Source organism: Spinacia oleracea, chromosome 4, assembly GCF_020520425.1.
Source record: "Spinacia oleracea cultivar Varoflay chromosome 4, BTI_SOV_V1, whole genome shotgun sequence".
NCBI lineage: Eukaryota > Viridiplantae > Streptophyta > Magnoliopsida > Caryophyllales > Amaranthaceae > Spinacia > Spinacia oleracea.
In genome coordinates this window covers 188,036,362-188,049,341 of record NC_079490.1, presented here as the reverse complement: position 1 = coordinate 188,049,341, position 12,980 = coordinate 188,036,362, and the positions used below count along the sequence as shown (strand labels likewise).

The following is a 12,980-nucleotide window of genomic DNA, read 5'->3' as shown; positions in this document are numbered from 1 at the left end:
TTTTATCTGTTTGCTTTCCTCTTTTCCCTGTCTATCACTCTTTTTTCTTTATAATTCTTGCATCTCCCTTTCTTTACTCCCTCGTTGTCTTTAATTATATCTCCTCCCTTTTGCATATAGATGAATTTGGTAGTATTCTCCTTGTTGTTTGTATCGTAACTGTGAATATAATTTAAACAGGATAGTTGCAACAGTAGTTACAGTTTTCTTGTAAATTTGGGTTTATTCAATGTTATGTATTTGTCATTTTCATTGTTTCTTTTATGGTTAAGGTGTTTTGCGACATTCTTCTTTGTGAAATGTGAGTTTTCAATTTGGACTTTTGGAGTCAACATAGCCTCTATGTCTGAATTGTGAGTTGTCTTTAATTATATCTCCTCTATGTCGTTGTCAACATATTCTCATAGAATTGGTAAGAAAAAGCTACCTAAATTCCACTTGATAGTCAAGAGAGTAGATTAAGTCTTCAGTTTAGATAGGCTTCTGCAACTATATCAACCCCTCTGTTGTTATGTGTAACTTCGGTTCTGATTTCTGTGTAATCTGGCTACCGAAAAGAAGCTAGAAAGCGTTAGTGGATGGGGACAAACCTCTAGGGCGAGAGATCACTGGTTCAATCTTTTAAGTCCTCACTCGAGGATTTCCATCTTTCTCAATTCTCTTACACACTATCCTAGCAGTATCTTTAAGTACCATAAATCTCAATGATTGCTTATATCGTCTTCACATGTCCTATTGCAGTCAATCTTCTTGTCATATATAGTTTCTTTAGAACCATTTGATGGCCTGGATGTTTGTTATAAATGTGGGTATCATCTTCACTGCCTCGTAATACGAATATTATGGCCTCATGGCTTCTTACCCTTTGCTATTGTTTGCGGTCGTATTAGAAGACCGGGTCAAATCAGTGTCCGGTGAAGTCCAGGTCGGGTCAAGCTGGTGTCAGGTGGAGTTTGAGTTGAATACAACCGGTGACAGGTGGAGTTCGGGTCGGATCAAATGGTTACGGGTTGAATTCAGATCGGGTAACGGGTAGAGTCAAGTCGGTTACAGATCGGATTTGGGTTCTGAATTTTCCGGGTCAAATCATAGTTCAGTTAGAGTTCGAAACATGTGATTTTTCCGAATCGGATCAACTTTTGACACCTCTTATTAGGACCATGGACATAACAATGTTTTTGTTGTTATTACTCTTACCAAATTACACCACTATTCATTTTCATTATTTTATAATTGTTTACTGAACACTTCCACACACTATTTTGATTTTTATGTTTGACAACACATAAGTTCGACAATCAAAATCTTGAATTATATTGAGTAAATAAATAAAAATTATAAACTTTTGATATATTTTGAAAATATATATCGAGATGTATCTAATATAACTATATTAAATAACTAAATTCCCTCAAAAATAAAATGTTATATCACTAAGAGCAACTCCAATGGTTAAAAGATGGACATGCGCACAAAAAATAAAAATATGTGAGCATGTAGCCAACCATTGGTATATCAATGACATAAGCAGCTATTAAAATCTTGTAGCTATTTTGGGCAGGTAGCTCACGAAAAAAGGTAGAAAAAGGTAAAATAAATAAAATTGTATTTAAATAAAATATCACAAGGAGCTACAAAGTGTTATAGAGAACCAATGAAAAACATTGTAGCTAGAAATTTAATGTGGTAAATTTAATTACATCAACTTGTAGTTAACATTAAAGTTCCTCTAAAGATGGTAAAAAGAAAGTGGAGTAGATAAATCACAAATTCTTATTTATAAGTGGTGTACAATAAATATTGTACACCGGAGTAAAAGTTGACTCAAAATGCTTAAAAGTTACATTTATATATGTAAAAGTTATCTATTTTTCAATGATAAATTTTTTCATTTGAATAAAAATTATTTCTTCAAAATCACTAATAATGTATAAACTAGATTTTAGCCCGTGCGATGCACGGTTTCTATTAAATTGTTATGTTTAAATAAAACTCTATGTATATTTTTTAAAAATTATGAGAGTGTTTGTTTTTGTATTAAATTGTATATGCGTGATATTAATAATTAATTATAAAAATATCTACGTGATACTTAATTCTTTATCTACGTGGCACTCGAATTTTTTAATTCAAAATTAATTTTGAAATTTTATTTTTCATTGGTCGAAACCATTAGATTTCCTACGCGGCGCTCTAATACTGGATTAATGTTTGATTTTAAATTGAATTTTATTTATTTTATTCTATATTAATGTGTGATTTTGGATGAATTTTATTTTATATTTATTTTTTAATTATTAGAGTTTTTGATTTTAGATGGAGTTATATATATTAGTAAGTAATTAATTAAAATATCTATGTGGCACCAATTAATTATCTACATAACAATCAATTTTTTTAATTCAAAAATAAATTAGAAATCTTATTTTTCATTGTCCGAAACCATTAGTAATCCTACGTGGCACTCTAATAATTCAGCAAATATGCCTATTGAATGTTTGATTTTAAATTGAATTTTATTTATTTTATTTTAGATTAGTGTTTGATTTTGGATGAATTTTATTTTAGATTTATTTTATAATTATTATAGTGTTTGATTTAGATGGAGTAGTATATATTAGTAATTAATTAATTAAAACATCTACGTGGAAATCAATTTTTTAAATTCAAAAATAAATTAGAAATCTTATTTTTCATTGGTCGAAACCATTAGTAATCCTATGTGGCGTTCTAATAATTCAGCAAATATGCCTCCTTTATATATATATATATATATATATATATATATATATATATATATATATATATATATATATATATATATATATATATATATATATATATATATATATATATATATATAATTAAGCCCGTGCGATGCACGGATCAATACATGATTTGTTATTTTTTTTATGGGGTAAAAGTATTAAAATAACAACATGATCGTCATAATTGACTAACTCATCACATACAATTAGATATCCTATCACGGGATTTGAGCCCGTCATAAATAGCCCTTCGTTATCAAGTGCGGGAAGAGTGTAAGGTTGGATTTTGAGGTTATTAACCCCAAGAAGCCATGCGGCCATGTTTTCGGAAGTAGGAACATCAGAATTTCCACCCTTACCCATAGTTAATATTTTTGTTTAGAACTTAATTAAACAATTGAGAATGCTTCAAACTTTTTTTTGGTGATGGATGAGAAGTGACGATGCTTTGTTTTTATAGGGAATTATAGCAATGAGTTTTTGGTGTAAACTAAAATACCTATAAAATTTATCATATAAACGTTTTTATTGATTAGGATAATAATTATCCTATACTTTTACTGATAATATTATTCCTTATTGTCTTTTATCAGTATTTGACTACTATAATATTCAATTTTATCTCATTATTTATCATTTAAAAATAAAATTAATATTTAATTATGTGACTGGACATTCACGTGACGCTCTAAAATCTCTCCAAAAAAACTCCCCTTTATATATATATATATATATATATATATATATATATATATATATATATATATATATATATATATATATATATATATATATATATATATATATATATATATATAGATTAGATTAATCATGAAACCCTTTAAAATGTTTATCTATCAACTTTTTATTTTTATAATATAAAAGTTACTAAAAAGTAGATTAAAGTTACAAAAAACTACATAAAAGTTATCTTGGTGTACAATAAATTTATTGTATAACTTGTGCGCGCAAGACCTTTTGGGTCTTGTGCGCACAAGGTGTACAATAAATTTATTTTACACCAAGATAACTTTAACCCTTTTTTTTGCAACTTTAACCTAGTTTTGATTAACTTTTATATTAGTAAAAAAATTAATAGATAAATATTTTAAAGGTTTAAATGATTAATTTTATACATTATTAGTTAGTTTGAAGAAATAAGTTTTACTAAAATGAAAAAATTTATCACTGAAAAATAGATAACTTTTACATATATATGCTTAACGTTTAAGCATTTTGAGTTAACTTTTATTCCGGTGTACAATATTTATGGTACACCCATTGTAAATAAGAATTTGTGAAAAAGAAAAGAGAAGAAACGTGTTATCTTTAACTCGTGACTCGTGAGTCACTCATGGACGCATGACTCGTTGGATCAGAAATTTCACCTCCACTCTCTCTCTAGAAAATCCCTTTTATTTTTATTCCTTTTTCTCTTATTTTCTTTTCGAATCGCAATTCACACACAACCTTCCAGATTAGGGTTTCCGACCTTTCTCTCTCTTCGTCCCCCCTCCAATCCAACACTCGTCGTCTGCAATTTCCCCCTTTCTGGTAAGTTCAATCCCTTAAATTTCAATTATTTTGTTTATCCATTGTATAAAGGTTCAATTTGTTTGAAATTGCGTGAAACATGCGCTGTTCTTTACCCTAATTCTCCTTAGTTTACCATTAAGAAGCTCAAAATCACTTTTTGAACCCTAATTTTAACAATTTGAGAGGTTTGGAGGGAGAGATGGATGATGCTGAAGGGGTTGGAGGAAGGGATCAGGTGGAGCAGTTCCACCGTAATGAAGCGATATCAGCGGTTACTGATGATGGTTTTGGCGAGGAAGATGATGATTATGAGGATCTTTATAATGATGTTAATGTAGGAGAAGGGTTCTTGCTATCGATGAGGAAAAATGAGGAAGTAGGGTTTAGGAACGAGGAAGAATCTAATAGGACTGAACCCCCTCAGTCTCAGCACCCCCCACCCTCCTTTATGCCGGAGAATGCCGGCTTGTCGATACCAGGTGTTGGTCGGGGAGAAGGCGAGAGGAAGTTTGAGGGAGATGTGGGTAGAGTAGATGGGTTTCAGAATCAGGGTTTAAGAGGGAATGATATGGATGTGAAGGGGCCTGTCCAGCCTAATGGTGGAATGGGTTCTGGGCAAGGGGCTGGGATATCAGGTGCAGAACGTGGTTATGGAGGTGGACTGAGGGTTGAGTTAGGGCCACAGTCGAGTAAAGTAGGTGGTGTAGAAGAGCAAACGGCTAATAGTATGCCACCTCAAGGGATTAGTCAACCTCAGCAACCTCAGCAACCTCATGGGATGAGTGTAGGAAATGTTGGGAATGAGGGAATGGTTAGACAGGGTGGTGGAGGTGGGGTTGTGAACGGGACTGCTGGGAATATGGGGGGAACAGGAAGTTCTGCTGTGCAAGCTACGCCGATGAGTACTGGTACTGGTATGGGTGGTGGTGGAGGAGGAGGAGGTGGGAATGTCCTTTTTGTTGGGGATTTGCATTGGTGGACAACTGATGCAGAACTTGAAACGGAGCTTGTGAGGTATGGGGATGTTAAAGAGGTTAAGTTCTTTGATGAAAAAGCTAGTGGGAAATCAAAAGGGTATTGCCAGGCTGAGTTTTATGACTCTGCTGCTGCCTTAAATTGTAAGGAGGGGATGAATGGACATGTTTTCAATGGCCGGCCATGTGTTGTTGCGTTTGCTTCTCCTTTTACTGTTAAGAGGATGGGTGAAGCTCAGGTTAACAGACATCAACAGATGACGCCACAGACACTTACGCAACCTAGGAGGGGCGCTACTGAAGCAGGCAATAAGCCTACTGGGAACAACATTGCAACTGGTGGCAATTACCAAGGTGGGGATCAAAATAGGAATTTTATGAGAGGCGGTTGGGGGAGAGGCAATCCTCAAGGCATGGGCGGTAGGGGTCCAGTGGGACCTATGAGGAACAGGCCTGCTGGTGGAATGACTGGAAGAGGTATCATGGGGAATGGTGGCAATGGGTTTGGTCAAGGTATGGGGCCAACTCCTCCTATGATGCATCCTCAAGCGATGATGGGTCAGGGTTTCGATCCTGGTTTTGGAGGGCCTATGGGAAGAATGGGCAACTACGGGGGCTTCCCTGGTGCACCTCAACCTCCATTTCAAGGATTAATGTCTTCTTTTCCCCCTGTGGGTAATGTTGGCTTGCCTGGGGTAGCTCCTCATGTGAATCCTGCGTTCTTTGGAAGAGGTATGCCCATGAATGGGATGGGTATGATGCCTAATGCCGGTGTTGATGGTCCTAATATGGGTATGTGGCCAGATCCCAATATGAATGCATGGGCTGGTGAAGAACATGCCGGGAGAGCTGCAGAGTCCAGCTATGGGGAGGAAGCTGTCTCTGATCACCAATATGGAGAGGCAGGCCATGACCGGAGTGCTTGGCAGAATCCTGTTAAGGACAAGGATAGAGTTCCTGAAAGAGACTTTTCAGGGTCTTCAGATAGAAAGTTCAGGGATGATAGGGAGCCTGGGTATGAAAGGGATATACCTAGAGATATACCTAGGGAAAAAGAGGTGGTTCAAGATCATGACTGGCCAGATAGAAGACACCGTGATGATAGAGATACTCGTGACCGTGAGAGGGACCGCGACCGTGAACACTCTCGTGACCGTGTTCGCGAGCGTTCTCGTGATCGTGAAAGGGAAAGGGACAGGGACAGGGACAGGGACAGGGACCGTTACCGAGAAGACAGAGATAGATATGCTGATCACCATAGGTACAGGGACCGTGAAGCAGACTACGAGGAGGAATGGGAGAGGCGACCATCAAGGACTCACAGTAAATCCCGTGTTTCTCAAGAAGAAGAGCGTCCAAGATCTAGAGATGCTGACTATGGGAAGAGGCGGAGGATAACTTCTGAGTAGCTGATAGTTACTACTATGTCTGCTTTTGAACTCTGATGACTGGTGGTTCACCTTGCTGATTAGCTTCTTCCTTTGCTACCTTTGTTGGATCACAAGTTATGATTCATTTCTTAAGTCACTCGTGTACCTTTTGTTTCTGGGATGTGCTCTTCTGCTCGTATGTTGGAGGTTAGTATCTAATATACCATTTTATATATTTCATTTGCCATTTTGTCATCCAAGCATATTTATTTCATCTCTGCTTACTATTTTAATTGAACTTTATTACTTGCCGCTGCTTCATTTTAGTATGGATGTTTTCAGAATATTCCAAATTTTGTAATATCTGGTCAAAGTATTAGAATAGTGAGAAGTCCTTCACACACACACACACTCGCGCGCGTGCGCTCACACACACACACACACACTCACTGATGGTTAAAACAGAGAGACTAAAAATTATCATCTTCTTCAATTTTTCACATATATATATCTTATATATATATATACTTTTAAGTTGTGGCATCGTTTCTGGGTTTTCTACGCTACATCTCTTTGGTTGGTTTTACAGTCCAAATTTACATGAATTTGGACTTCTAGCTGTTGTACTTGATATTTGAACAAATAATAAAATAATTTTGCTGGTCGTGGTCTCTTACTCGCTTTATACTGCAAGTATTTGAGAATTTGAGGTTATCAAGTTGGTGTTGAGTTCATTGTTTGTTTGTTACGGAACTAGGAGCTACCGAACGAGAGGATTAGTTATGTAGTTATTCTCCTTTCTACCATTACCTCCAGGCTCCAGCCCTTCTTACTTGCCCCATTTCCTTGTCTGGTAAATTTTTTTCTCGCTACTTTTATTCTTGGGTTGGGTGACCTTGGGTCCTACTTCTCTCCCCCACTTTCATCCCTCTACATTTTCATTCTCCTAACATCCTCTTCAAATGGCTACGGGGCAAGTAAAAAGAGATGGGAGGGAGCATCATTCTTGTGAATTTTTTTTTGTCAATTCTACAAATTTTCCTGGCTGGTTCAAATTTAACTTTCTGCAATTAGCCAATGATTCTACGTTTCTTACATATCTTTTTGCTAAACTTGATAAATGCGTAGGCCTACCCATTTGTAGGATAGTTGCAGTTCTACCTTGTTATGTGTGAGGTATCCTGAAGGGTGTGCTGCTGTGCAGAGACTAATTATTAGTGGATGTATTGGCTACGTTTTACCATCATAATTTGATCAAGATACTTTGGGAAAGGATCGTGTAAGGACTAAGAAGTTCATGAGATAGTTGGGTTTTGCACTTTGGTTGGATTACATGGTGGTCTAAATATCCTTTTTATTTTGGCTATCTGGATATCTTTCTTTCAGTTGTCTCACTTTGCTCTCGATATTAACTTAAATGTTCCAAGTGTAGAATAATATTTCAACTATTATCTTTTTACTTCATAATATACGAGTCTATTTATTACGGAGTACCAAGTAACTATAACATATTGTACAAAGTATATATTGCTCCAAAATATTTGAAAGTTTGTAGTCTTTGCAGAAAGTAATTGTTTGGTCGACCTTTTATGGGAGCTGGACGAAGCCGACATGATATGGAGTATAATTTGAACTTTTGTTCTAATAGGAAGAGTCCTTTGTGGTCTAGGAAGTGGTGATTGTGCTGCTTGAATCACTTGTTTTCATTCACTTGTGCTTGCTAAATTTACTGACTGATTTGGTTCTTCACTCTCGAATGAGCTAAAAAACACGGATTGTGGGAATGTTTGGAACTTTGAACTATTAATGATTGGTTTAATCTCTCTGTCCAAACTTTGAATCCCGTACTTAATGATAGTCTGTTTATCTAATGAGATCTGTATGCTTGTAGCCTTGAATCAGAGACTGAAGCTATAATGGGGGGGCTTCCTGGAGATGAACATACCTTGAGGTTTCCAAGTTGAAGTCGTATGAATGGTGTCGTCCTGTTCCTGCAAACATCACCGGCAAACCTTTTAGATGTTAGTTAATCTTTTCAGTTTTTACGTTATAGTTGGAAAATTTCCATGAAACCAAGTGTTGTGGTTGATGACGCGTATGGCTTGAGAACCTTAAGAAGTCTCAGTGTGGTGGCTTATTCTAGAAATTAATTGCTAATATTTTGGATGCTATGTAATACAGAGTAGGATTTAGCTGCCAAAGGTTGTTTCTTATGTGCTTTATTTGTTGTTGGATTTTGTTGTATAATTCTCTTAGCCTCCTCTTCTTTGTTGTATTCTTTCTTTAGTTCTTGCGCTGTTGTTTTCCCCCAGTAAATATACCTGTTCATAGCTCATGTAGGTCTTGTGTACATAAGTTATAGAGATTTGTAGAGAATTCTACTGATCATTCTTTTCAATACAATTTTGTTCACACTAGAAATGAAATTACTGACTTTTCGCTTTTCTTATTCTGTAGTTTTTGTACATTGTTTGGTGGGCTAAGAGATAATATACTCCCTCCGTCCCGGAATACTCGAGTTCGCTTCAGCTCAGTATAGTCAAATAAACAACATTAAGTGAACATAATAATGAACAACCTTAATGGAAATGGGACAAGTACACCATTATGCTTTATTTGTGTTGACCATCAAATAAACCAAATTAACAGTCCTAATATTCCCAGTGATTGCCAGCTTCAACTGTAGTCTCAATATCAACTTGAGATTGATCGTTTAATGATCTCAATTCTCAAATAGTTTTAACCATAGCTTTCCAGTTATTGCAAATAACAAATTACACAATCAACAAAAATATGCCAGATACTTGAATAAACCTGTATGGAGGTGGTTGACTGGTGGCATGAAGGATGGTGGCTGACTGGTGGTGGAAGGATGGAGGGAAAGATCAGAGGTGAAGGGGGAGGGAAAATTCGTACTTTCATACAATAAACTAGGGCGTTTTAACGGATTATGGCGTCGAATAAAACCCCCCTTTTTTTTCTCTCCAACACTTCATATATTTGTTTTTAATTGTTTTTTTTTAAATCTGAGTTGTACAATAATTGTTCTTGGATACATTATAATATTTATTGTGGGTAAATTACGAAATGACCATATTCTTTTTATTGTTCTATTGAATCTAAATGCAATTTTTTATTGCATTGGAAATCAAAATTCTATAACACCCCCTCCCCCCCCCCTTTCGGTATCACTTTTATTTTATGCTTTTTAGAAAACTAAAACATAAATATGGAAACTACAAAAAATATTTTCCAGTTTTTTATAAACTTGTGCATTACACAGGAACTAACTAGTACTAATATAATTGAAAGTGATGACCTTGACATGCCAACAAAGGAAAGTGTATCCTTAAATAAAATATGATCGTTTATAGAAAATGTATCCTTAAATAAAATACGGAGGGAGTATTCTAGGTTCATACCCTAAATCGAGTACTTTTGGTAATACTCGAATATGGTGAAATGTTATACCGATAAATGGAGAGGATCACAACACGATAATGCCTAAATAGACGGTTCCAACCACCCAATAAGCCTAAATATGGTGAAATGTTATCTAATATTTGCTATTCTTCCACTATTTCATGTATCTCCACCCATTCTCTTCTCCTACTTCATTTTTTTTATGGATTCACATGATTTTTTTTCTCTCATTAATTCACAAACTTAACAAAATTTAATGGAAATGAAGAGAGGGGGGTGAATGAGTTTAAAAAATCGCAAAGGAATTGTATAAAATTGGAGTGAAATTGAATTAGTAAGCCCCACACAATGATTTCATCTTTTTTTTCCGTTTTCAGGTGGTAAAAAATAATTTGTCCTAATTATTAAAAAAATGACACCTCTTTTTATCTCTCATTCTCACATCCTCCGTATTCTAGAAACTAACGCTCAACTCATTCAGTGACACCAGCGATTTCTCAAGATTGATTCTACTAACAACTTTGCACTAATGTCTGGATCCAATACTCTTCAAGAAAAATTAGGGTTCTTTTCCCGTTGTTGTCAATCATTGTGTAACCCTAGTGGTAAAGTTAAAATAACATACAATAAAGATGCTTCATACAAGCAAATTCATAAGAATCAAAATGATCTCTTTAATGTTTAATAGCATCATCACATACTTAAAAGGTAGAGAGTTTAATTCTTACAAGTCTCTTCTTACCTCTACTTAAACTCCAAAAGAACAAAAATCACACTTCATTTTAATAATAAAGCCCTTCTGGGCTTTCTGTACAGATTACAGACACTAAGAGTCTAAGACCAAAGCTATAAAATGACATGCCCAAAATTAACCAACAGCTAACCAAATTCCAATTTCAACATTACTAAAAAGCTAACAAGATAAAGAAAATACAAAAAGAGAAATAAATACCCACCCATTCACCCACCCACCCACCACTCAATTTACTTACAAGAACCTAGTGGGGCCCAATAAAAATATAATATTATCATCTCGGCCCACCATTAACTCCTCCTGGCCCACCATAAGTCAAAATCCCTCTATTACCCCCACCACCACCACCACCACCACCACCACCGTATCCATACACGTGTCCACCTTGAGCAATCCCATAAACACCCCCACCACTCCCACTATTTACCCCAACACTCCCATTATTATTACTACCACTAGTGTTGCTATTACTCCCTTGAACCGGTGGTCCGAGCCCGGTTCGTTCCCCTTCCAACTCTCTGAACCGCTGTAAATAAATCTTGAGCGGTTCAACGTATTCCTCGAACCCAAGGGTGGTCATCGCCCAGAGAAGATCGTCGCCGTTGATCGTCTTCCGTTTCTCTCTCTGACACTTATCGGATGCTTCTCCTGTGATGAAGCTTATGAACTCCGAAACGCACTCCTGAACCGTTTCTTTCGCGTCTTTCGAGATCTTTGCGTTTGCCGGCAGCGCCTTCTTCATGATCCGGCTCACGTTTGCGATTGGTAAAAACCGGTCTTGCTCCTTCGGGAATGAATCTACGCGGCTGAAGTGGTTCGATTTCCCTCCCGAGTCGTTGTCCGAGTCCCCCATCAGTCAACTCGGTCAACTCGTTCGTGTTCTTACAACTCGTTTCACTCTTCGATTATGCGAAATCTGTCAAGGATAAGCCAGGGAAGATCAATTTGCAGGTTTAAATCTCTGATACCTGTTTTTTGCTTCGAAATTTTATATAATCGGAGAATTAAATGGATAACAACGTATCATTTCCTGCTAAAATTATTGTACATAAATTGAGTTTAAATTTGATTAATAAAACAATCGATCGACGTTCAAATTTGTTGAAATCTCAAGTTTGATAAAATAAAATAAAAAATCAATCGGAAAAACGTAAAACAATGCAAATGATTGTAACTAATTCAACATTTCTCTCTCTAAAACAACAAATTCGCGAAGATTTTGTAGTAGGTTTTCAGCTCTTACCTAGAAGGAAAACTTGATCGAAATTTAAATCGGAGAAGACGTACGGCTGTTCAAAGTCTTGTGAATCAATTGCTACTCTGAATTCAACTTCCCCCTTCAAAATACTTGCAATCTGGCGCAGATAAAATCGTAAAACCCTATTTTTGCGCAAATAATAAGAGGAAATGATCCAAAAATCAAAATCGAAAATCAGCTTATTTCTAAGTCGAATAATACTGAAAGGAAGCACTTAAGGGGTGTAAAAGAGCGTGAAATCAGCCCCCAAAAAATCAGAAAGTTCGCGAAGAGAAGGAGACGAAGAAGATTTAAGGACAGTTTATTTGGTTATTGGATTGTTGTTGGTTGGAGGAAGAAATCAAAGGGACTAAATAATAAAAATGTTAAAAAGAAAAAGGGGAAGATTGTTAGAAGATACGTGGAAGATTCTAAGACGTTCTTTGCTGATAAGAATGGGGAAGGATTGGATTGGTCCATTGTGAGAGAATTGATCTTGACCATTCATGTTAGTGCCTTTTGGACATGTGGGTGACTAAGAGTGGTGTATGGATAATTGGGGGCCACTATGTTGGAGTAAGTCTTGGTAGCTAAGATAGAGGTGGCGAGCGGGTCGATTAGTCTTTAACTTGGCTAAAGTTTGATTTAGTTATGCTCGGTTCAAACTCGAGTGTAAATCGATATTGCTTAAGGCCCTGTTTAATAGGGGTCATTATGTTTGGAGTAAGTTTTGGTCGTTAGGATAGAGGTGGCGAGCAAGTCGATTGGTCTTTAACTTGGTTAAAGTTTGATTTAGTTATGCTCGGTTCCAGCTTCAGTGTTAATCGACATTGCTTAAGTGAAACTTTCACCTTTATATTATTTATATACTATCTACGTATGTACATGTTGACCAGCATAAAAATTAATGATTGTGAG

General features: G+C 36.0%; 2 protein-coding genes across 2 annotated transcripts; one reads left to right on the top strand and one right to left on the bottom strand.

Moving 5' to 3' along the window:
• The first annotated feature begins 4,127 nt into the window (after positions 1 to 4,127).
• LOC110782738 (uncharacterized) lies at positions 4,128 to 8,934 on the top strand. Its single transcript, XM_021986967.2, has 2 exons — positions 4,128 to 6,855; positions 8,540 to 8,934. Exon 1 carries the CDS (start codon positions 4,504 to 4,506, stop codon positions 6,685 to 6,687), a length of 2,184 nt encoding a protein of 727 aa, XP_021842659.1. The 5' UTR covers positions 4,128 to 4,503; the 3' UTR covers positions 6,688 to 6,855; positions 8,540 to 8,934.
• Positions 8,935 to 10,721: 1,787 nt separating this feature from the next.
• On the bottom strand, positions 10,722 to 12,470 carry LOC110782737 (nuclear transcription factor Y subunit B-3). Its single transcript, XM_021986966.2, has 2 exons — positions 12,069 to 12,470; positions 10,722 to 11,741 (listed from the first exon to the last, which is right to left on the bottom strand). Exon 2 carries the CDS (start codon positions 11,676 to 11,678, stop codon positions 11,100 to 11,102), a length of 579 nt encoding a protein of 192 aa, XP_021842658.1. The 5' UTR covers positions 11,679 to 11,741; positions 12,069 to 12,470; the 3' UTR covers positions 10,722 to 11,099.
• Between the last annotated feature and the right edge of the window lie 510 nt (positions 12,471 to 12,980).